Source organism: Typopeltis vanoorti, chromosome 10 (genome assembly GCF_054136105.1).
Source record: "Typopeltis vanoorti isolate ZY-2024b chromosome 10, IOZ_Tvanoo_1.0, whole genome shotgun sequence".
In the NCBI taxonomy this organism is placed as follows: Eukaryota; Metazoa; Arthropoda; class Arachnida; order Uropygi; family Thelyphonidae; genus Typopeltis; species Typopeltis vanoorti.
Window position 1 is genome coordinate 38,824,349 of NC_143558.1, and position 25,996 is coordinate 38,850,344.

A 25,996-nucleotide genomic window follows, 5' to 3' on the forward strand; every position below is an offset into this window, starting at 1 on the left:
TCCATTCAGCTATTAAATATAATCCTAATCCATCCTCATCTTTAAAATAGGTAGATACCTAAAACATCTCTAAAAATTTGGCATTGTCAACAGGAGAGGGACTCAGCTAATAGAGATTGAACTGGATCAGATTGGAGGGTGAAGACATCTATATTTTACAGATGAAGTTTCAACTATGTCTTTTGTACAGATTTCCATTAAATGGCAACCATCCTGTTGAATCAGTCAAAAAAAAGCAACAGCTACTCAAAAACACTTTTAAGTACAATTGCTAATATACCAAACTTGTTTTTCCTCTTCCATTCCATCTACCTCTCTCTCTCTCCTCTTGACCAGCCTTCTGCAAAATGTTCCAACAATTACAACTTAAAATTCTCCAAGAAAAATTTCACCATTTATTTCTCAAACCTCACATGCACATTACACATAGCACTGATTACATATACTGTATATACTAATTTCTTGTAGCATACATGTTCACTTTCCATGATAAGTTAAGAGATTAAAAAACAAAGTTGTCCTTTCTGGAGTGTGTATTAACTTGAGAGAAAAAAAAGACTTACTTTACAACAGTTTAATCCAAGCAATTATTTATTTTATCTTAATCAACAATAAAGTTGAAGGATGATTTGTAAAAGTCCAATAGATGTCTGAGATGGCAGAAGGAACACAGCTGTCAGTATGGTACAGGGCAATATACAATATTCTGACAGAACACAGTGCTGCATTAGCACGATACTGGGTATTTTCCCAACTGACTAAAATATATACAAGTTGAGATTAAAAACATGCTCTGGAGCATAGTGATGAGCAAATAGTAACAATGTGGAAGTAAGAATAGCTGCCTGTTATACACTTCCTCTGCTGAAATTTAAGACTGTGCGACAACAAAGGTCACTGTTATGACCGATTTTAATAAAATTGGTCTATTTTTTTTCACATATGAAAATTACATACATTACATGACCTAATTAGTTTAAACATTTTACAACTTAAATAACTATATTTGTTCATTCTCAAAGGGAAATAGTTCTACTGCTATAAGACTAAAATTTAAATCATAGCATTTATTTAAATAAATGGGGCCAAAAAAAAAAAAAAAAACAGCTGCTTCAAAAATGAAATGCTAAAAAAGGTGCTAGTTTCATGATCTGCATATCAGAATTAGGTTGAATTCTTATATGATTTAAGTCTCTAAAGAAAAATATATTCCAGCATAATCTTCCACCTTAAAACCACAAAAAGTAACAACTGCAATATGAATTCCGTGATGTGGTGAAACCCACTTACACTCATGTACCATACACATATGCACAGGAACATAAACAATTGACATTAAGCAACAATGCCTGTCAAATTTTCTTTTACACAGGATTATAAAAATCAACACTCATCCACAAAGCAATTAAAACAGTTCATAGCACAAAGATTATACTACATTTCCAAACTTAATCAGAGCATGACAATGATTTACTTATACAAACAATAACAGTATGATGTGTATGCACTTAATCAATTTTCAAAAACATTATTTAGAACTACTTTTCCTTGGGTCATGTAATAAGCCAAAGGAACGGATATAATTACTCATATATCATAATGATATTTTATTAAGCTGGCTAATGTGAAATGATTAGATCCTATTACTTTCTTTCCTTTTTTTTGTTCATATTCAGGAAATATTTTCATTCATATATGCTACATAATAAGCACATAAATACTTGAATTCACAATAAATTTTATATTGCAGTTGTAATGTTTTAATATGTTAAGCATTTTATATCATTTTATATGTTGTAGTAAAACAAATGTAAATATTTTTACCAGGAGGCTGAATTCAAAATGATGGATCTGACCACTTTGGTATTATTAAATAATTCACTTAATGAGATATGTTTGTAGTTAATAAATGAAATACATGGAATTAAGTCACATTTACTATTAAATAATATTTATAAAATCATCTGCTTTTGAGGGATTGAGATTATGGAAAGAGTACAGAGAAGAGTAACTAAAGTAATCAGATTTTGGAATGTTGGGCATGAGAACACATTGAGGGAATGCCACCCACACAGATTTGTAGATAGGAGAAGGGGGATATGATATTTGGTAGATATTTCGACTGTTTTGTAGAGATTGATACACTGGAAGTTGTGTAAGAAAAGAAACAAGTGAGTAAGTAGCAGTTTTAAGAATGGTAGGCATATGGAATGTACTGCCAAAGTGTGTGTGTGTGTGTGTGTGTATGGTAGGTATGATGCGCAAAATGTGTTGGATTGAACAGTCATCACTTCCTGCTATAGGTCCTGTGGCTTCATGGAGATCTGATGACAACAAAATTTAAAATAAAATGAATATTTTTAATTAAGTTAGATGCATAATATATTCTGCACTTTCGTAATTAACTAGTTCCTAAATATTTTCAAAAGAAGTTTTTCTCAAATGAGAGGTCATCCAAAAGAGCAATTTAAATTATTTAACTGTACTTTAGAAACCCAATTTATAAATGGTCATGGTACTTGTTTTCATGCCACTTTTGACCTTCACTATGCACTGGCCTTTTTCACACCAAGGTTACAAAAGAAATTCGCAGACATCCATGTTAGTTAGATTCAAATCCACAATCAGTGGTTTGAACATGTATGTGCAATCTACTTAAATATCTATTATTCAGTGATTTTAAAGCTCAAAGATAGGATAAGGTTGGATTATATACATTTCCTGCCTAATTTGTTCTCCTAACAGATCTAATACTAAAGTGTATATTCAGCTGTACGTAGGAGATGACCCATCATTTATTATGTTGTGAAAATTATTTGCATACTAATTTCTAATGCACTTCATGAATCAAGCTGAAGAATATCAGCTTTCTGACAACTTAAACTGATAGCTATGGCTTGTTAAACAGGGCTACTTTCCTACATGAGAATTTTTATTTAAAATTAAAAAAAAAAAAAAAAAAGTAATAAAACATCTTTTGGAAATTCTTAATTCAATTAAATAAAAGACCTCTGGTGACTAGTATTCAGATAAAACACTTCAAGTAATAGTATGCTGATGCAGAGATGCTGTTCCAGTGTTAGTGCCTAATATATAGCTTAATGTTTATTTGTTGTGATATGAACACTATTTGACTTATCCTAAATTAATATGAGAAAGCAAAATGCCTAAAATAAACTAACAAATGTAAAATTTATTTACAGCTCGTATATGCTATTTAATTTTCAGCATACGGTATTAATTTTTTTCAGTTTAAAGTGAAAATTGGGAAGGTATGACTTCCAAAAATGGAGTTCTTTACGATAAAGACTGATAGGCTATAATTATACTGACAGTTTAATTGAATAAAGACAGCACACAAGAATGGACAATGAAGTTCCCAAACATATGGGAAAGTATAATTCTTAAATGTCCTACTCAAAAACCAACTCTTCATTAGGGTCTATAGACGGTACCTTTCTAGACTTAAAGCTTTAAATCCTTAATGATTTCTACCTTATTTTGTTATTTGTATAGACATTAGTTTTTATACCATATCATCAATGGTGTTCATGTGAAAGAAGGAATTGTTGATGTCATTCAATTGTCAAAATGAACTTCCAGCATAATTTTTTTTTCTTCTCTTCATGTAAAGGGATATATACATCCTATACATTAGAGACAGAAAAAAATCTATTGAATTTTTTTTTTTTTTTGAAGATTGTAGATGATGAGCCTTCACATGCGGAAGGCTGTTCCAGAGAACAGCAGTAGATGGAAGAAATGAGGAAGAAGAGAAACAGGTTTGGTGTGTTTGCAGTTATAATGAAAATGGATGCTAGGCAGTTGCCTGATCGTTTTAACAGGCCCAACAGAAAGTGGAGGAATGATGGTCAATAGTTTAGTGGAGGTACTAATCATGTTATCCGTAGAACAGTCAAAGCAGAAAGTGCATTTGAGATAGAGATTGAAGCAAGTCTTGTGAAGCAGGGATCATAGCATCAAGAATTTTTAAGGAGGTTTTAGGTGCACCACTCAAACATACAAGCAGTATTCTAAGGATGGGTGGATATGAGATTTGTATAGAGTAAGTAACTGGACATGTGAAAAATTGCAATCTTGAGTGGAAAAGAATATCTAGTGTTTTGAAGATTGAAGAGGCTATTGATGTGACATGCTTTATACCATGAAAAGCTGGAGGTGAATGTCAATCTAAGATTAATACTATATAGTTAAGCTTTACATATGCATAAATGATTTTTTTTTTTTAAATTAAAATATTTATAACACATTCACTCTAAAATTCCTAAGTTATTTCAGTAAGGATCAACAAAAATTCCTAATAGTTCAGGCTACATATGATCACTATTACAAGGAAATTATTCTGCACTTCATAAAGAATTCCTACCAAAAAACTAAAATTTTAAATAAAAAAATTAGTTTTTTACTTTTTTTTTTTTTTTTACAGTAGTTAATTATCTCCCCCACTTAATTCTCCAACTACCACCACCACAACGACGATGACACTGCCAATGATGATCAACATGCAATGCCATCTACTGCCTACCACCAACTGTATTTTTGGTATTGCACATGAAAAACTGTAGTTGGTAACAGTCATATGGCTTTTTATAAATTAATAAAATTATATGTTCCTCAATTAGACCATACAAATTTTTCTTGTATGTCAATTTTCAGTGAAACAAAAAGAAACCATTTTAAGTATGTATTTTTAAAAGAATCAAATATGCATATGAAATTTCAATACAGTCGTTTTTCACTAGACAATGAAGTATGCTGGCAATATATACTAAATTTGTATAAACAAATGGCCTATTACGCTACATAGCTCCTCTGCTTTGTTTTTACTTTGTCTTGTGTTTAAAAATAAAAAGCTGAATATATTCATAAAAGATTATAAGATTTCAAATGTAATAAATCATGTTTGTTCATGTATTCTAAAATGAGGCTTTTGCCATAACATATCAACAATATGATTAGGATTGTATATTAATTTCCATGTCATACTGAACAGTTCTCATCTAATGCTGAAAAAAATCAGTGAGCATAAAAATAAAGAGTTAACCCTTTATGTTTTACAGAAAAAAAGCCAGCCAGTATGAAGAGCTAGCAGCACAACTGAAGCAAAGTTCTGATGATATATGCTATGTTACTTCATGTTTATTTTATTTTAAATCAATAATCATTGCTGCAATTTATGTTAAACAATTCAACAAGTACACAATTTCCTTTATATCTTTCAACTCCAATATGGCTGGTTACCACATGGGCATGTAAGCATTAGAATTCACCTTCCTTGAAGAGAATTATCTTATAAAAACAGAATGAAATAAATCACCACAGTCATTAATATGACTACATATTAGTGCATTACCAATTAAATTCTGATTCAGGCTAAGTAATGTTGTCAGACATATTTTATGCTGTTTTGAACAAAGGATATGTGACCAGTCATATTTGCTGATTATAGTAAGCAACCAAAGAATGCTTCTATAGTGCAGCCTTTAAAAAGCTTCTTACAACCAAAACTATTCCTATGTTTAACCATGCAGTAAGCTTTACTTTTAGTGATATGGGCCAAAAAGAGCCAATTCAAATCCTGTCTAGTACCAACTTTTATAAAGAATTTTCAAAACAGGTGAGTTAGATGAATCTCATTAATCCCCCCCCCCCATCTCCCCAAGAATCTAGGAGTTTTGCAGAATGAAACCCAACCATATGATCTCAAAATGCATGTTTAGTGCTTATGAGTTTAGTAATTTTCTTTATCATGACACCGATGCCAAACTTTACCAGAGGAAGCAAATTCATTAGAATTAAACCAAAGAATTTATTATTATTATTACATGACACCTCCAGGGAGTCCAAAGACTCTACAACTCTGAATTGTAGAGTAGATGCCCTCCTTATTAACTAATGAAAACATAAAAAAAAACCTTCAGACCAAAATTCAGATGACTGACTTACTTATGGATTATCATTAAAGCTTACTGACGACCATGCAAAAATATAACAGATTCTTTCATTTAAAAAATGCATTTTCACTAGCTAGGAATATCTTATAGCATAGTAATCAGTGTGTGTGCATTTTATAAACAAGCCACATCACAGCATGGCATGGCACCAAAATGCAAAAGATTTCTTTCTGATCTAAACTAAATTATGGATTTCCCAATCTGAAATAAACAACTGAGTAGAACACCTCTCTCCCCTCACATTTCTCTTTACACAATAATTTAAATCACTTAAAAAGCACTATCATATTTAATCAAACCTGGAAAGTTTTTTTAGAGCTTAATTATACAAAATCCAAAATAATTAATAAGAAGAATGTGAAAGTTTCAACATGCATTATGGTTAATCAACACATTACTAATTTTTGTGGTGCCATATTGCAGGGCAGACTTTCCTCACAGCATTTGTAGTATGCACAGATATCTGTGGTTGTTATACACAAACTATGTTTTATGATGATGAATAAATATTAAATCCAGAAAGTTTTTTTTTTTTTTTTTTTTTTTTTTTTGTTGTTGTTTGAGATCTATAGCAAATTTAGGGATGCCTTGGAATTTAATTAGCTAGACACTGAAATGATGTTCCAATATCCAACATGGATATTAAAAAGAAAATGAATTTTAATAACAAGACATTCAGGACCCTATTAAGATCTTTAAGAAAAATCACCCCATTTTAAATCAGCAATTTAGAAATTACAATTAACATTTATTACTCTGTCTTTAACTGAATACCCATTCTTCTTAAATTGGATTATAAAGGTTATTAACAGGGAAAAAACTTTCTTAGTGTCAAAAACATCTAGCCATAAGATTCCTTATCGGCTTATATCAATCAGAAATGGGGAATAATATCTTATCAAATTTTAACTGGAAAGGTATTCCAAGAATCTTGAAAAACTTATACGTTCTACCACTGAAAAAATAATTTTGTAGAGTTTAATTGTCAGAAAAGTTATCTGTATCTTAACTTCACAAAAAAAAACCCTATTATCATCTTGATCACACATATTTAAGGTAATATACAATTTCTTATGAATATGACGATTTCCTAAATATTTCAGTGGTCCCTTAGAATTTACTCTACAAATAATCTAAATTCAAGTATTTTATAAGAAATATCTGAAATAGTGCTTCTAGCACTTTAGATTGTTTAGTATTAAAACAAATTCAGTGAATTCCAATATAAAATTATATAATCCAAGTGAATTCTAGTCAACTAATATTTGGTATTAAGTTCCAAAGTTATATTTTACGTAGCAATATGCAAATGGTGGTGTAAAGCAGAGCAATTAATCATAAAAATTATAGCCATGCTTAATAAAATACCTATTATGACATGCATGCACTTACATGCCATATTCTCATTTTGAGAAATAAACGCTTAATTGGGTAGATATTTCTTAATAAAATAGTAATTCACATTTAATATATTCAAATAATGTGCAAATATCAAAACTAGAATTACAAGACAGTGCATCAATACAGGAGTGACTATTGTATATGAAATACTTTTAAAAATATATTCAGCTCTATTGGCATGGTTAAAATTTAGAAATAAAATGTTTTTATATCAACCAATATTACTATTGAAGTATAAACAAAAAAGTTTTAAAACTTTAAAAATTTATTTTTAAATATTTAACCATTATTATAATTATGAATGCTACATGAAGAAATTCAAATATACAGCAATGACAACAGTTAATGTGAAACATTAAGTTTACTTTTTTAAAATCAGATTGTGTTCACAAGTAGTAGCATTCTAAATACGACATAGCAACAACAGTTTCATAAAACTTCTAACTTAATAAGATATCAGGTGATATGTCAACATGAAAAAGATGAGGGAAAGGGAAGCCCATCCAGCAAGCATTTCCTGCTGTGACCTGGTGGCAAGAGGTTGACAAGATGTAAACACTGAATTTGGATTGCAGGGGTAATGTCAATTAGTTAATATACAATGCTAATTATCACTGCCAATGAATTTATGTTGTAAATAAAGTGTAACTTTTTAATTAACTAAGCAGTATCCTTAGTTTTGTAAATCAAACATTTTTTTAAAAATATTTGTGGAGTAAATGAAAAATCCTATTTATACATGTAATGTACATCATACATGTAATATTTGGAACTTAAAATATAAAATGCCCATAGTATGATGAATATTTCAAACCTATATACCTATATCTCACTATAATTTTATTTATAAAATAATTAAATGCATGATCCTCACAGATGTTTTAGAGTTTAAGTAAAACTTTGTATATAATGCATCTATAACATCTCTCTCTCACACACACACTCTCTCTCTCTGCTCACCTATATTATGTTAGAAATAGCCAGCCTAAAAATTATTTTTTAAACATGGACAAAATCTCCTTGAACAAAGTTATTCTATAGATATTGCGAGTTTAATCTTGAGCCTAAAATCCCCAGCATTCCAAATCAGGCTACATTAAATCAATATCTTGCCAAAAATAACAGAGGAAGATTTAGAATCCAGCACTGAAGTTGAGAAATACAGCTGACTGTTCAACATACCCAAGTAGATTCTGCTATAGCTAGATGGCAGAGCAAGATGGGAGACATAAGGCACAGATGCACAAATTCAACCAGTTCCCATATAGTTCTCCAAATGAGTGATACAGATAAGGCAGGCATTGGGCAATATTTCCAATAGGTGAACAACCAAAGCTTGATGGGCTTTCACAGGACAGCAGGTGGCAAAAAGAACTGCCCATTTACACTGCTGGCTGCATGAGCAGATAGAAAACATTCATGCATGAACAGTAACTGTACATCTTCCATGCAAATTACTACACAGAAAAGCAAGTCATAAAAATACTTGTTTCATGTAAAACAGAATAGAATTTTTTTTTTCTTTTTTTCACCTCACAGGATCATTATACTTTGATTTTCTCAGTGACCTCACAACAAGTGGCCACATTATATACAAAGTGGTATAAAAAGTTTGGCGCCAAAATACAATATGGCATTTTCAGGATAGTACCTGATCTTGCAAGTTCTTCCCTCTAGCATTTTAAGAAATCCAGTGTATGGCAGTGCATGTGACAGAAGTTCTTTTCCAATTTTAAGACTAAAACTACAACTTTATTAAAGTTGTCCCAAATAAGATAGATACATTCTACAAATTAGCATACTATATTACTGATTTCATAATCGAATATCTAGTAAAAGTAAAATACTTTTTACTTTCTTGCACAGATTTCAAATCAACAGAAGCACTACTAAATACATAAATATAAGCATAAAATGCTTTCTGCTAAGCACAAAATATATTTCCTCTTCTGGCTACTAGTGTGAACAGCTTTAACAAAAAAAAAAAAAAATAATAAATATTTTATGTAAATAAAAAAATAACATAAATGAGAAGAACTTGCTAGTAGAGTTCCAAGGATTATTATACTCTATTTCCATTATGTACAAGGCTTATTAGGTTTCTATATTTTTTAACTATTGTTTGTTCTCCATAAGGAAAAAATTAAGACTTTCTATAAGTGCAGGTAATCAAAAAAATAAAAATAAAATAAAATAATAATTCAAGGTAATAAAATCCTAAGTGCATAATTTATGCAAATATATGGCTGAAAACTCAAGCAATGAGTTTCATGAACTTTGACATAGTAACACTTAATGAAAAAAATAATCAGAGATTGTGCAAGCATACATCAATGTAGCTAGTAATAAACACCATGGTACGAATTTAGCTTTGTAAAATGGTCCCAAAAGATAGTATCAAAATGCAGTACCAAACCTTAGAACTCTACAGCCTGGTACTTCCTGAAACAGAACTGGATATTAGCAATTCATGCTGTGACAAACTTATAGAACTTCTGAATACCTGAAGGAGCATACATGCAGCTTAGCTGCAGATTTATTTAATAAATGATTTTTTTTTGGCAACATTGTGAAGTTTCTATTTATAACTTCTATAACACATCTAGAAACAGTAACATAATGAACGGGTAAAAGTGATTTAATTAATAAATGTCTGTGACCACTTTTCAAGGGAACAGTACCCAAACCTTCCAGCTATGGAAGGCACAGTCTTGTGACAGTGAGGAGGTGAGTAAATTCTCACTGGTGAAAGCATCAGTCCAGCTGGCAGTGACACATGCTGTTACTTAGCTAACAGGAAAAATGGTGATCTTGTGTCATCAATGCTGCCATTGGAAGGGCTGAAGGGAAGGGGGACAGGACAGAAGGCAAGCTGCCTTTACCTGCTTAAAAACCATGAAACTTAATTCTACCACTGTTAGGCTTCATGTCGGCCTCCGCAGAGGCCACAACTAACACCACAGCGGTGGCAGGCACGAAGGGGTAAATAGCACCAAAGACAGGGTACAACAATAGAAAGGAGTGCTAGGCCTGTCCAGCGCCGACGGCAGTGGTCTTCTGAGGCATCACATGAACATGGGTGGTGGTTAAAGTCTCCCTCAGCATCTGACATACAGTGATAAAGCATACACTGAGCACAAGAAATACAGGTGGCAGCTTTAATGCAGGCTAGTACTCCATCGGGTGCATATTCACAGCTACCACGCTGATTTTCTTCTTCACTAAACATATCCAAACAGTGGCGACACTGGGCACGAGAGAGAGGAGACTGTCTGCGGTTTTCCTTTTTACGATCCTTTTTCTTTTTATTAGGAAGAGGAGGCTGTGAGCTAATTGCTTGTAGCTGCTGCTGTTTTTTGATGTTGTCAATTGAGTCCCGCTTTAAAGAGTCCATAACTGGATAGGAATATTCGTGCTCTGTTCGAGAGGGTTTCTCTTTAGCAAACTGTACATAGGAGTAAGGTTCATGAGACATGATCTCAATTTTATCATTGTCAATCACATTTTGTTCTTTTACTGGATCTTTGAAGATGTGCTTCTCTTTCATCCACACTTCCTCATTAAGCACGCGTGACTGCAGTTCTCCACCGTGACTTCCACTATTGCTTCCATTACCACCTGCACTCACATTTGAGAGACCACTAGTACTACCACCATTACCACTGGCACCAAGAAATGAACGTGAAGCTACAGGAGGCCGAAGAAAATGCAAACGATGAAGATGGTGGTGATTCGCATGGGGATGAGTATATGGAGAGGAAGTCGTTGAGAAGGCATCACCAGGGATTATAGGTGTGGAAGAGGAAGGCTGGAATGTACCAATTCCATTCCCGCTACCACTACTAGAGCCAGATGAGGAGCGAGAATCAACTGGTAGATCTAACGTCTATAGAAAGTTTTAAAAAAAAATGTATTATAAGTTGTGAGGAAAAATTAAAGAATCAATTACTAAAATAAGGATATAAAAATTCAGAATATCTACATATTTTTTAAAGATCAATAATTATAGAGCAAGAATACAATGCAAGTCTTAATGAGTTCTGAATTCTGCAACTGTTTCAAAATTGATATTTTTTGCATTAACAAACCATGTAACCATGAAAAAAAACTCAAGTGTTCTATAGCTGATCAGTGGGAAAAAAAAAATTGTTGCAATTCCACCAAGTTTTCAGTGGACTTCTCCCCTGAATGCTTTAGATACTGCCTTTGAATTGTGAAGTTTTGTGGCATAGTAGTTATGCCACTGAGCCTAATATGCGATATAAAACACTTGTAATAATTTTTGGCTTTTGATAACAATATCACTATATCAGTTGACGTTCTTTAAGGAATAACTATAACTGACCTAAAATGATAGATTATTTTAAATATTAATCCTGCCTACAGAAGGTGTAAACAATCAAGACCAAAGATGGTACTAATTACAAGCCACTTAGAATTCAAAAGCAAGCAGGATGGTGGTCTCATTAGGCAACAAAAATCAACTACCTCTACCTCTGAAAGACTTTCCTCACATCCATCTGCAAACCTACAGCCTGTTAAATGAAAAGGAGATGCTATCCACTTTGCTAACTACACTGACATTATGCTCATACATAATCAGGATCAGTTCATGATATATTTTTAATGAGATTAACTCAAAAGTACCACATAACGACAAAATCAACTGCCAGTTTATTATGAGGCTGGTATATCTGTGGATTCAAATTAGCATTCTCAGGACACAAACATATTTGTTGTAAATACATGCTACACTAAGTATCAAGAAGAAATAATTTAAGATGGTAACAGAAAAGAGAGGGAAAAAAGTAAAACTCGTAAAATGGCAGCTGAACTGAGAGTTGTGCTGGAAATGTTTTCTTCCATCAAGCCCCGTGTGAAGGGATATCCAAAGCACAGTCCACTAGTCCTCCCTTGTCATAATCATGGCAACATATGTATTTCCGAAAGACGGATACTAAAAGTTTTTACTGTTGTCACATACAATTTTTATGGTTATCATGTGCACAAGAGGCTGCTCAACCTCTGGAACATTAGAGGTGGACAGAAAGTTGAGAAGTTTATTAATATATTGGATTTGAAGACCTGTAGATTGTAATGTTTAGGAAATACATAAAAGGACCGATCTTTTCCAACAGCAGCAGAAGGAATGAAAAGAAGCAAAATGTGTTTCTTAATTAACAGATCTAGAGGTCAGTAAGCAAGGAATTACTAATACCAGTTCCAATGAAGTAAGAGAAATATTTATGGAAAGCATGAGGAGCAGAAATTGAGCATATGGACTAAATAGTGGAGCAGATTGGTCAGAGATGAATCATGTATCAACCTAATTACTTCTGTACTGAGCCATGCATTTTTAAGGAACACTTAAGGGCATTACTTGACATGTGAGAAAAGTATTAAATGGTTGGAAGGATTTGTAGAGTCATCTACTGCTTAGAGGTAACGTAACAAAGTGAGTAACAGAAAATTTAATTTCTTGGATGCTGAGAAGGCAATATCTGTAATATGTATAAGCTAAGAAAGACTGGAGGTTATAGTTATTCCAAGAAGAGAAATCTCATGTTGTCCAGTATCTGTTCAGTGCTTAAGACCAAAACAAAATTAGTTCCCTGTTTGCAAGAAATAAGACAGGATTATGTTTTACTAGCATTAAAATTACAAGGTTAGGTATAATAGTACGTATATAATCTAAATCACACATACTGAACTTTCAATTTTGTTTTTCATTAATCTAAGGGGCATCCAATGTTAGAAATTTTAAAATCTCAATAACTAATACAAGAAGATCTGTTCAAAAAACACTACCATTATACGTATGAATCGAATATCACATTGAACAATACATAGCCCAGTGTTTTTCACACTGTGGATGGTGACCTGAAATCAGTTTAGCAGCTTGTGACCAACATTTTTGTTTTTAAAATGAAATATAAACTATCAGGGTGTATCTCATAAATATCATAACTAACATGTTCAACCAAGCAGTCACATTCTGCATCTCCATTGAAGATGCAGAATGTCACAGAATTGAAGATACAGAAAGAAAGCACTTCCTCACAAAGTGCTTTCTAAGAAAAAAAGTTAGCCTTCTTTTCCAATTCATCCACACTCTATATGTAGCACTAAGGTAATACAGGTTCTACCATCTTTCATTGTATGAGAATCATATATAAAAGAGATATTATTTATTATATGGTCAATTTACAATTTGGTTATAGCTTCCATAATCACATTACAGGGAATCCTAATGTCTTCACTTGTACATTCAGGCAGTTATATCAGTCCTGATTAGTTTAATTCTGTTAAATATAACATTTTCACTGAAATTCCATTCCTGGATGGTTTGTTTTGAAATTTTCCACAGGTAAGCAATGATAGGAAGCATCGTTTTCCATCTTTCTCCAGTAAAAACCATTTCTCTTTCGGTGTAATGGCTCCAAAATGTTTTTCCTCCATTTTAATCCGTGACATGTTTTGATGGCGTGTAAGCGCTGGTTTATTTTCAAGCTGTATATATAAAGTTCGCTCTGGACAAGTTTATACATAAAGCACCTTAGATTTATAGGACATGTTTATTAAAAAGATGTATTGTAGCCCCAGTGTGATATGATGGATATGTGGAGGAACAATATTTAGAAACACAAAGTCAAAAAGAGATACAAAGGTTTGTGTCAAGTTTAAGGATCCCTGTTACTCCTTCATATATACACGTTCACCAAGGAATTAACAGCTTCCTACCCTAGATGTTTGTTCTGAGTACACACACTGCTGCTTCATGCTAATGAATATCACTGCTATTAAAATCTTGTTTGATACTGTCGATCCATCTCATTCAGGCATAACCCCTTGACCTAACACCTTCTGAATATATAACAATCTTGTTCAGAGAGCAAGATTGTCTAATCAAACATCCTTCATTCTGATAACATGGTGCAAAACCATTGTAGTCTTTTGTTACGCAGGAGAATGCTAAGAGGTACCTGACCAACCCTCTGATATTCCCCCCCACCCCACCAGATGGAATAATGTACTAACCAACTTGAAAAATGCTAACAAACATAATAGGGCTGATAGTTTGATGCAATGGTTGTAAAGACCTGCAATAAGGCAGTAGCCAAGTGCTTTTTAAGAGACCATTTTTCTGGTTTTAATAATGTAAAAAACAATTTCATAATAACTCAATGCCATTTGACAGTACTGGAAGTTTTAAAAATATGATAGAAATACCAAAAGAAACAGAAAAAATATGAACCATATTACTTGTAACCTTGATTGTTCAGCATCCTATGGTTAATTCAAATATAAGTTTCTAACATAGTACTGTTTAGTTAAAGTAGAATTTAAGTGGAATAGAACATGAAAATCTTAAAAAAAAAGTTTGTTAAACTGATTGAATATGTTATGTTAGCACCTAGTCTTTATATGCTTCTGCACAATTTTTGTTTAAATGCCATAGTACTGTGATTTACAATGGTATAAAAGATCTTAACACATTTTCTTCCAAAGAATTAAAATATATATAAAATTCTTCGGCCCAAAGCATGTATATATATATAATATGATAACAGAAGTTATATTGTATATAAGTAAAGTTTTTATAAACCTAAACAGTACAAATAATTTATTCACTAAGTTTAAACAAAAACAACATTAAACTTTCTCACCATAAATACGTCATTATCTCCTACATCTGTATCATGGATATGGGACTCACCAGTACCTAAGAACAGTTAGTAGCCATGTTATTAATTTATTTTGCAATTATATCAATAATATTAGTATTCATAATAAGATACCTTACTAACTATTATAATAACAGAATTAACTCACATAAATTATTCTTTATTCGTAGAATTTTCACCTGAGTATCACAGGCATCATCAATACAGGTACAAAGCTAATTAAACAATAACTGTTATATTTACAAAGCGCAACCTAAGTAGCTAAGGTTAAATTTCCTAAATTTATTTTTAATTTATTTTTTATTTTTTTTTTATAAATATATATATATATATATATATATATATATATATATACATACAATTATATGTTAGGAAAGATTTGCTGCTTTATAAAGTACTATTTCAAAAAAGGGGGAAAGACGTAGACCATTGGATATGTTTAGGTTAGGGGAGTGAAGTAATGTTTCACATGTTTCTTTGTATAGCCGTTCCATTAGGAACCGACTTTTGTGAATGACTTTTGACTTGTTCCACTTAACTCTGTCTGGTGTTGATGGCATGTTCTGCAATTCCAGTCTTTTCAGGTTCAAGGTACTGGATGTATGACTGGTGTTCTTCTAACCAGATCTGAGCAGATCTCCCTGTTTGTCCAAAATATGATAATCTACACGAGCAGAGAATCTGGTAGACACCTGGATAGCTGAGATGTGGGAGCTTGTCCTTTGGAGACATTAGGAATGTGGAGATTTTTCTGATAGGTCAAAAAGCCACACAGATATTTAGTGGTTTTAACACCTTAGCTATGTGTTCACTAACCCCATGTAGGTTCTTCTGTACTTGAAGAGGATGCTGGAGCATGACTACTTAAAGCTCTTTTTATGAAGGACTTCTTATAGCCATTGGATATGAAGAAGGAATTAATATACTGTAATTCTTTTTGTAAAAGTTCTTCTGAAGAACAAAAGAAGTTGGCTCTATGAACTAGTGTTTTTATAGTACCTGCCTGTATGAGTCTCTTTCCTATAGACTGTGAATTGTAGATAACCATCTGGTTGGCGAAGAATCAAGAGGTCTAGAAAGGCTTACTGCTTACTGACTTCTACTTCTAGGGTGAACTGGATCCTTGGATGAAGTGCATTATTTTTTGAGAGAAATTGTTGTAGTTCTTCTGAGGTACCCTTCCATATGGCAAAAATGTCGTCCACATATCTGAACCAAATGTTAGGAGATCTGGGTGCAATGTTGTCAAAGATATGCTGTTTGAAATGCTCCATGAAGTAGTTGGCAATAGCAGGAGATATTGGATTACCCATTGCTGTCCCTTCGATTTGTTGGTATAACTGGTTTTTGAAGGAAAAATAACCGGACTTTATTACAAATTCAAATAATTTGACAATGTCTGGAGGAAATTCTTCATGTAGTAATTCTATGCTGTCTGCCAACGGAACATTCGTAAATAGCGAAACAACATCTAGACTAATCATAATCTCCGAATCGTCTAGATGAAGATCGGAAATTTTATTTCTGAAGTCCACAGAATTTTTTATATATGTAGCAGTTCTTCTAGTTGAAGTAGTGAGTAAATTTGACAGAAATTTTGATATTTGGTAAGTGGGACAACCTATACAGTCTACAACCAGTCTTAATGGAATTCCTGACTTATGTACTTTTGGAAGACCATATAATCTCGGTGGGCGCCCAAAGGAGGTCTTTAGTGTTTTCTTTTTATCTTCATCCCATATCGATATTTTTTCTATAAGGGCATTAAGCTTTTTTATTTGACTACCGGTACGATCTGAAGTGAGGGGGCCTATAAGTCGAATAGTCGCGGAGTAACATTTTTGCCACATGGAAGAGCACCTCAGAAGAACTACAACAGTTTCTCTCAAAAATTAATGCACTTCATCCAAGGATCCAGTTCACCCTAGAAGTAGAAGTAAATAAGCAGTTAGCCTTTCTAGACCTCTTGATTCTTCGTCAACTAGATGGTTATCTACAATTCACAGTCTATAGGAAAGAGACTCATACAGGCCAGTACATCCATGCTGAATCACATCACCATCCCAGCCAAGTACTATAAAAACACTAGTTCATAGAGCCAACTCCTTTTGTTCTTCAGAACTTTTACAAAAAGAATTACAGTATATTAATTCCTCCTTCATATCCAATGGCTATAAGAAGTCCTTCATAAAAAGAGCTTTAAGTAGTCGTGGTCCAGCATCCTCTTCAAGTACAGAAGAACCTACACGTATACCTATCCCCTATGTATACGGGGTTAGTGAACACATAGCTAAGGTGCTAAAACCACTAAATATCTGTGTGGCATTTCGACCCATCAGAAAAATCTCCACATTCCTAATGTTTCCAAAGGACAAGCTCCCAACATCTCAGCTATCCAGGTGTCTACCAGATTCCCTGCTCGTGTGGATTATCATATTTCGGACAAACAGGAAGATCTGTTCAGGTCCGGTTAGAAGAACACCAGTCGTACATCCAGTACCTTGAACCCGAAAAGTCTGGAATTGCAGAACATGTCATCAACACCAGACAGAGTTAAGTGGAACAAGACAAAAGTCATTCACAAAAGTCGGTTCCTAATGGAATGGCTATACAAAGAAACATGTGAAACATTACTTCACTCCCCTAACCTAAACAGATCCAATGGTCTATGTCTTTCACCCTTGTGGGAGATAGTAATTTATAAAGCAGCAAATCTTTCCTAACATATAATTGCATACACATATATATATATTTATAAAAAAAAATAAATAAAATAACTAAATTTAAATAACTTAAAAAATAATTAAATAAATTTAGGAAATTTAATCTTAGCTACTTAGGTGGTGCTTTGTGAATATAACAGTTATTGTTTAATTAGCCTTGTGCCTATACTGATAATGCCTGTGATACTCAGGTGAAACTTCTACAAATAAAGAATAATTTAAGTGAGTTAATTCCGTTATTATAATAGTTAGTAATATGTCTACTCACGGTATTTCCTTACTGAAAAAATAAGACACCTCCCTGGAATCCAAGACTCTTCAGTGAGAGGCCACTGGTTCACACAATCATATGTCATTCATATCCTCACATATATGTTATGCAAAATAATGTTAAATGTGTCTTATTAAATAGTAGATAAGTTATAAAAAATAATTCATGTCGGTTTTTATCTGCAATAAAATACTACAAGAACAATTGTAGAACATCCTATTTCACACACTGAAATGTTTAACTAGGTTTAACTTATGAAATAGTATATATTCTCAACAAAAGCAGGAATTTGCAATTGTCATAATTGCAAATATGACAATTTTCTTAATTTAAATACTCTCTAAAACAAACCATTATTTTATAAGCTTATAAATGTTTATAATGAAGTTCGGAAATTTCATTGTCAAAACAATTTCCACTAGATGGCACTATATTCTGCAAAACGCTTTCTACTATTCGATTTAGAGCAGTGATTTAGCTTTGTGAATGAAACTTCTGTAGCTCAGCTGTACCATCATTATACGGAAACGAGGTCACACACATACACGCGATCAATGGAGCAACTAGATAGTTGACGTCGCTAAAGGGTACGTGAATGACGGGTAGGAAAACGAAGAAATAAAGTGGACGCCACTGTTTATTTATTAATGCAATAAACCACAACGTTAAGTTTAAATATTAGCAAACGAAAATAAGTAGGAAAATAATCACAGATGATAATAAATAGTGCGTTTGATAATACAATTTTTTGTCTACTGACACCATTCATGAACACAGTTGAACCCTGAACGGTTTTTGGCACACGTAGCGTACACAATTTGTACCATTTCTACATTCAAACAGTCCGAATGAAACAAAACTTGAAAATGTCATTAAATTCTACCGAGATGGATAGTATTTAGAATCGGTGTGAAAAATGATCCAATTACAGCGTGAATGAATAGTGTAAAAAAAAAAAAGTTTTTAATTTTTTTAAAGTTTTTTAAAAAAAGTTTGTAATTTCATACTGAACTATTTTGTTATTTTCCTCTCCTTTTCATGCTAAGCTTCTCCAATATGAAAACTATAAAGAACATTTGTTCTTCATGACAAACAGCAGGTATCTATTGAAGAGATCGAAATATGACAGACCATAATTTAGTCGAACACAAATAATAATAAATAATATAAAACGTACGCACTGCAACATCACTAGATGTACGACGGATTAGCAAATATATATACATATATATATATACATATATATACATATATATATATATATATATATATATATATATATATATTTTTTTTTTAGTTCGATATTGCTGCCATTTTTCTGCGATGCATTGATAATATTCAAATAGCCTTGCTGAATGACAATACTTTTGTGAAAATCCACGAGCGTGTCAAGTTATATTGCAGTCTTTCCGATGAGTAATTTTGTTTTACCTAATCTTGATTCTATGTCCGACTGAAATCGACATTAGGAACTATAAAAAATCCAAATTTTTTATAGTTCCTAAATAACAAATTTCATACAGCCAATGTAATACTATTACAAGAGGTTCAAATCGTTTGGCGAATAAAATAAAAAAAAATTAGCGCAAGGATATATTCCAACACACAACATAAACAAGCTGTCATTACATTTCATTCCGTCAGAAGGATAATGCAATATGCACCTGAGAATGAAAGAAACTCGAGTTTTGATTCTTGGGAAAAAACACTTGTGTAAGGTTTCTTTTAAAATGAAGGCGACATAGCTGTTCTCCGTGTGAAGATCGGGCTTTTGTAGGAGGAAAAAAATCCTATGGTCAGAGAGCACACACACACACACTAGACAAAAATACGTAGTAGTGTGAGTACCCTGTAATGAGCTGTGCTATGTAATAAGAGATGTTTGTCCCTTTTCTATTATTGGTCTTCCATAAGAAAAGAAGTCAACTAAGGTAGCAACAGCATATACTCCCTGAATTACCCAATTCATATTTAATAATTTTACAGTACATCTAGCACTACTATTATTGCAGTGTATCCAAGGTTACTTTTTGTTTGCAAGGAGAAAAACAACCTCACAATCTGAGCGTGACCAATTCAGTCCAATCCTGATTTACGCTTGCGCACAGACCCACAGTTCACTGTGCAGGCGTTCATTCAAAACCCTTCGGGAATAAGTTGGTTAATACTTATTCTGAGAGTGCGTTATGTCTGTGTATATGTAGGTGTACGTGTCAATGGGGCCAGTTTGCCCATTTTGAGGGACGAAAAACCCTCCACCACCGTATGAGACCGGATAACTCGCCATTCTGAGTGAAATCATCCGATAAAGGTTCCTCATGTCATAGACGTGAGGAACCTTTATCGTTTCTCGAAGCAGTTTGTAATTTCATTAACTATTTTGCCATCATCTTCTCCTTTTCATAATGTCTGCCTTCCAATATAAAACTCATGAACAATAAAACTTATGTTCTTCATGACGAACAGCAGATATCTATTGTAGTGGTCAAAATATGACAGAACATGGGGAATCGAGAAGTTAGTCAACACCTGGGAAGCCAAAGTAGATGTCTATCATGGGCGAATACTGGTCTTGAAATTCACGCTTGCTCTTGTTATCATTCAGGGAATGAGAGGTGTGATTGAAGTCTGATTAGCAGAATAATGAATTACTGACCATTTAAAACTATATATTTAGAACTTTATGTACATTTAATCATACAAATACAACATTATTTGTAAAATAAATGTTGTATCTTTTTCAATTTAGCTACTTGAATACAAATTCTACCCTACAGTTCTTTATGAACTGGTCAATATCATCATCATAAAAAGTTGGTTGTAACTTAATTTTCCCAAGCAACATGCACTTGTAAAGGCTGGCTAGAGCTACTTTGACTGCATATGGCCTGTGTTTAAGATGACGTGAAGGGAGTGGAAATGGCTATGCGTGCATGAAATCACAGTGCTGCAGCGAGGACCTGGAAGCTCGACAACCCCGAGCAAGCCAAGATAGCTTTGACTAGACGAGCAAGCATCAGCTTTCGATACACAATGCAAAGCTCAATTATTGCCGCACAAGTTTAAGACGTCTTCTGTTTACAAAAATAAAAGCCTAAATGGAATGCTTATATATGCATCCATTTATTAATAAATAAATATTACTTCTTTCTCAAGTAATGAGCTTGTGCAGCAAGCATGGAGAATTCACCCCTGATGTCTATCAAAGTAGACTCGAACTTGGGTCTTTCCAACCAAAGGGCTCGTCTAAACCAACTGGGCTATGGAGGCTCACTGATACTGTACTTAGAAAACAGCACGTGAGCCATATACCAAATAGTTATCACTACATATGCACAACAAGATATTCACAGATCTACGTTTGTCGTGTTATGTCACCTAGCCATTTCCAACTTTAGTGATCTTGTGAATACAGGCTCTCTGCCTCACTTGGTCTCGTGTCTCTCCTTGAAGCAGTTTGTAATTTCATACTGAACTATTTTGCTATCATCTTCTCCTTTTCATAATGTCTGCCATCCAATATAACTCATGAACAAAATAACTTATGTTCTTTATGACAAACAACAGAGATCTATTGTACTAGTCAAAATATGACAGAACATGGGAGTCCAAAGTTAGTAAACTCTTGGGAAGGCCAAAGTAGGTGTCTATCCTTTGATGGCAAAAGAAATGGGAAATTCTGCAAACAGTTTAAGTATGGCTTTGTCAATAAAGAACTTACTGGTACAACCATCAGATATGGAGGTAGACTTAATGCATCATTTTACTGAAACTATAAGGCCACAGAGAAAAGGAAGTGAGCAAGATGAGTTATTTAGGTAGAGCCAGATTTTTGACTGGGATAATGTCTAAAAAGGCAAATGAAAGTTTCTGCTATTTCCAAAGTGAATTGTCTTCAGATGGATAGCATTAATCTTGGTAACAAAAGTATAGACCGATGTAGAACCAGACCAGAAGTGGATATCATCAGTAACTGGTAATTTTATGTGTTGTTAATTCCGTAAGCTAATTACCAGTTATGCATGACCAACATAAGCCTTGCTACTAGAAGGATATCATCAGTACACCCTATACCAAACTGTAGGATTAGAAATAACATGCAGATGATGTTCAAAAAACTATTTATAAAATAGTTAAAGAAAGAGGGCTTGGAAAAAAAAAAAGTCTGAGTACACTCAGTTTCCTCTAAAGATATATTTGATGAACAGGGAAGTTATGTCTAAATGATCACTATTCAGACAGGCAAAGAGATGAAATCCATTTACCTTGTTTTAAAAATCCATAATGTTCTTAACATAAGCAGGCCTGCCTATAAATAGAGCAAGACAGAAAGCTGTCGAGAGTAAGTAGAATAGCCAGTGCAACCAACCAGAAGCCTTAAACTATGGTTTATGAATCTTGGAAAAACCATATAGACTGAGGGGAGAGGATGCCTACGGAAAGTCTACTTTCTTAAAGTCATCATCATCAATACACACCATCTATAAACTTGTTTAGTCTGTTGATCTGGTTTGAAGTGCCTTAGAGGAGAAAAATATAAAATCTGATAACACCGGAGTCTTGACTGATAACAGATTAATTTGCAGGAAAATTGTTGATCAGAAGTTAGTAATGGTGTAACGTTTTCATTTAACATTATCATAATATCTTGTGCACACTCCTTGTGTTAAGGCTTAAGTGTTGAGAGAAATTTATGTTAGAGACTTAATGGAGTGAAACAGAACAGAGAAAGGATTAAAAATATTATTTAATTCTTCCAGTATTTCGTGTCTTAAGGAGTACCGGAGCAACAAAGGAGTACTTGGATATGTAATTAAATCAGATAAACTATAGAATAGTGACAAAGTATCCAGGAGAATGGTAACCAGGAGTATATATTAAATGCTAGATAGAAAAAGCCATCAGAAACCTGAAATGCAAAAGGACTGGAATAGATTATACAACTATATTTGGTTGCATATAAAGGCAGCAAAACTATACCAGAGAACTTGGTTACAAGTTCAAATTTCAGAAGAGACTTGAGTTCACACCGTACCGATTTATTAAAAAAAGGAAAAGTTCTGCAAGCATATAAATTCACTGAAATAAACTAGTAAAGAACAAGCTGAATTTAGACCAACTAGAATTTTTCAAGAGCAGATTTCACTTTACAAAAGAATTACTGAAATCAAAATAGAAATATAAGAAGGTTTTGTTCATCTAGAAAAGTATACGATAACAGTACCAAAGGAAATTATCAAGACACTAATACAAAACAATACATCATTAATTTGCAACTTAAGTATAAGCTACTATTAGAAATGAAGGATACATGGGAAGATTGTATGATATTAAATCGGGTTTAAGACATGGTTTATCATTATTATTGTACCTCCACAGCATAAACAGAATTAGTATACTTTTTATTTTAATTAATACTAATTTTATTAGTATACTTTTTACTTAGATTTTGCACAATATGTCATGAGCTTCATTCAGGGAGAAGGTAGAAGAACTGGTAACAAAATTTAAATTCTGAATACAAGAACAAATCATACAGCATGCATGTAATATCACATGTCTTGGTCGCAGCTGTACAGGAGGAGGAAACAGAGTTCAGAGACATGGGTCTAGATGTACAATTGATTAAAAAAAAATATAAACAATTAACAGCAATCACTTCCCAAAACTTAGAGACAGGCATATACAGTCACTCTGATTAAGATTAGGATGGTGACGTAGGGCTTCACGTGATTTGAAAAATAGACAAATGTAAACCAACTGTAGTGTAGCATCCTGGTACAGTTCCAGTGAGCTCTATGCCTAAAAGGTATACAATGATGATGGCATAATGTTGTGGACATCATGTACTAAGAAAATTTAAAAATGAAGATAATAGCACTACAAAAAGAATAAAAGATTACAAAGTGATAATAAAACGTGAAGATAAAGATATTATGAATGTCTGGAGCATTTACTTGGATATACAATTAAATCAGATAAACTATAGAATAGTGCCAGAACCTTCAAATTCCAAAAATCTTATAATCTCAATGGCTTTGGATTCTAATAGTAGCAGAATGGCCAGTATGACCACAGTAGATAACAACATTGTATCTGATAAACACCAGGCAAGGATAGAAGTGATAATGTATCTTTGATAGGCAGTAGGAAAGATAACTTTTGGGCTGGTTTGAAGGTGATATACAAATTATATCCATGAAGAGTCCTTGCTATTTGTTCACATGTTCTTTTAAGATAGGATATGCTGATACTTTTAATGTCAGATTGCATTTGGAAGAGGGACGGTAGTCATCCAATATTTTCTGTTGGATGACTACATATCAGGGTCTCACTGTATCCAAGTAATAGAGTAAGTTTTATTTTATTTAATTCTTCTAACAGAAGAGACTCAGAAAACAAATTGTGCATGCTCAGTGCACAAGGCTTTTGATAATACTTATATTTTGTGAAGGATGATGTGTGGATATATCTGCCTGTAATGGATAGCTTCTTGTAAACAGAAAATTCAATATTACCAGTAGAGTTATGATTAAAGTATCCAAAAAGGGGAGATTGCTGTTAGATTTACGTTCAGTAGTGAACTTGATGTGAGCATACAAGAAGTTAATTTTATCCAGAAATTTTAGTAGTTCTGTTTCAGAGTGAGACCAGATTGCAAAGATGTCACCCACAAAACACAGCCAAATGCAAGGTCGAGAAGAAATGATGTTAAAAATCTGATCCTCTAAATGCTCCATAAAATAATCAGTCAAAGTAGGGTGATATAAGACTACCAATCACAGTATCCTCGATCTGCTGAAATAATTTAACAATGTCATCAGGAAAATCTGGTTGCTGTAGATCTTCTTGAAGTGGTATATTTGTAAACAGTGAAACTACAAAGGAAACCATTTCAGACTCCTGAAGATGATGGTTTCCTGATGATATTGTCAAATTTGAAAATCTTGAAATATATTTTGTCAAATAATAAATAAAAGATCCTATGCAATCAATTATTAGATGTACTGGATAACCTGATTTGTGTACTTTAGGAAGACCATAATTAAGTGGAGCACAAGCATGATGAATCCACAACTTTTTAATAGTATTAGCATATAAGGAATATGCTTGATCGAACAACTTATTCACGTTGTTTAGCTGGCTTATGTAGGATCTGTGTCAATTATATTATACTTTGACGAGCAGAGACAAACAAGTTATTACCCCTCTTTATCGAGCCTTGATAAGACCCCCATCTTGGCTACTGTGCCCAGATCTGGGAGCAAGGGTTTCTTCTCGATAGGGAGGAGGTTGAGAGGATCCAGAGGCGAGTGACCAAGATGATAGCAGGTCTGTGGAATGAACTGTATGAGAACAGGTTGAAGATTTGTGGGTTGCAGATATTGGTTGATAGGCAGAAAAGGGGTGATATGATTGAGACATTCAAATTACTGAAGGGTTTCTATAAGATTAATTCAGAGGATATTTTTCAGAACAGGTCTGGTGGTGGGAGGACTAGGGCCATCCATGGAAACTGGGCAAGAGTGTGGTTAGCAAAGGTGTTAGAACTAGTTTTTTTTGCATGGAGAGTGGTGAATGAGTGGAATAAGTTGCCAGAGTCTGTTGTGGATGCCATGACTGCGAGTGGGTTCAAGGCAAGGTATGATAGATACTGTGTAGAAGCTGAATAGTTGTCGACATGATGTTTAGGGCCTCCTCAGAGGTGCCCGTAATAATAATAATTATTAGAAGTAGATCAATCCTACAGTAAAATATTAAGTTTGCAATTATAGTCAGTGGTATTTATGAGTATTGCTGCATTTCCTTTGTCAAACTGTTATTATTTTGGTGTAAAGATCTGAGATCTTGTAATTCACATAAAGAAATATTCAGAGGAGAAGGTTTAGCATCATTTGTAGGTAATTCCCTTTTTCTACACCTTTTCATCATTGGTGAAAG

At 33.3% G+C, this 25,996-nt stretch overlaps 1 protein-coding gene across 1 annotated transcript in view; it reads right to left on the bottom strand.

The window, feature by feature from the left end:
- Positions 1 to 9,735: 9,735 nt before the first annotated feature.
- Positions 9,736 to 25,996, bottom strand: part of LOC150102351 (sprouty-related, EVH1 domain-containing protein 2-like) — a 274,537-nt gene continuing 258,276 nt past the window's right edge. The window contains exons 5-6 of the mRNA XM_090398771.1: positions 15,044 to 15,099; positions 9,736 to 11,262 (exon numbers count right to left, since the gene is read on the bottom strand). Of these exons, the coding sequence (XP_090254897.1) occupies positions 10,294 to 11,262; positions 15,044 to 15,099 (1,025 nt within the window). The 3' untranslated portion in view covers positions 9,736 to 10,293. The remainder of the gene's footprint in view (positions 11,263 to 15,043; positions 15,100 to 25,996) is intronic.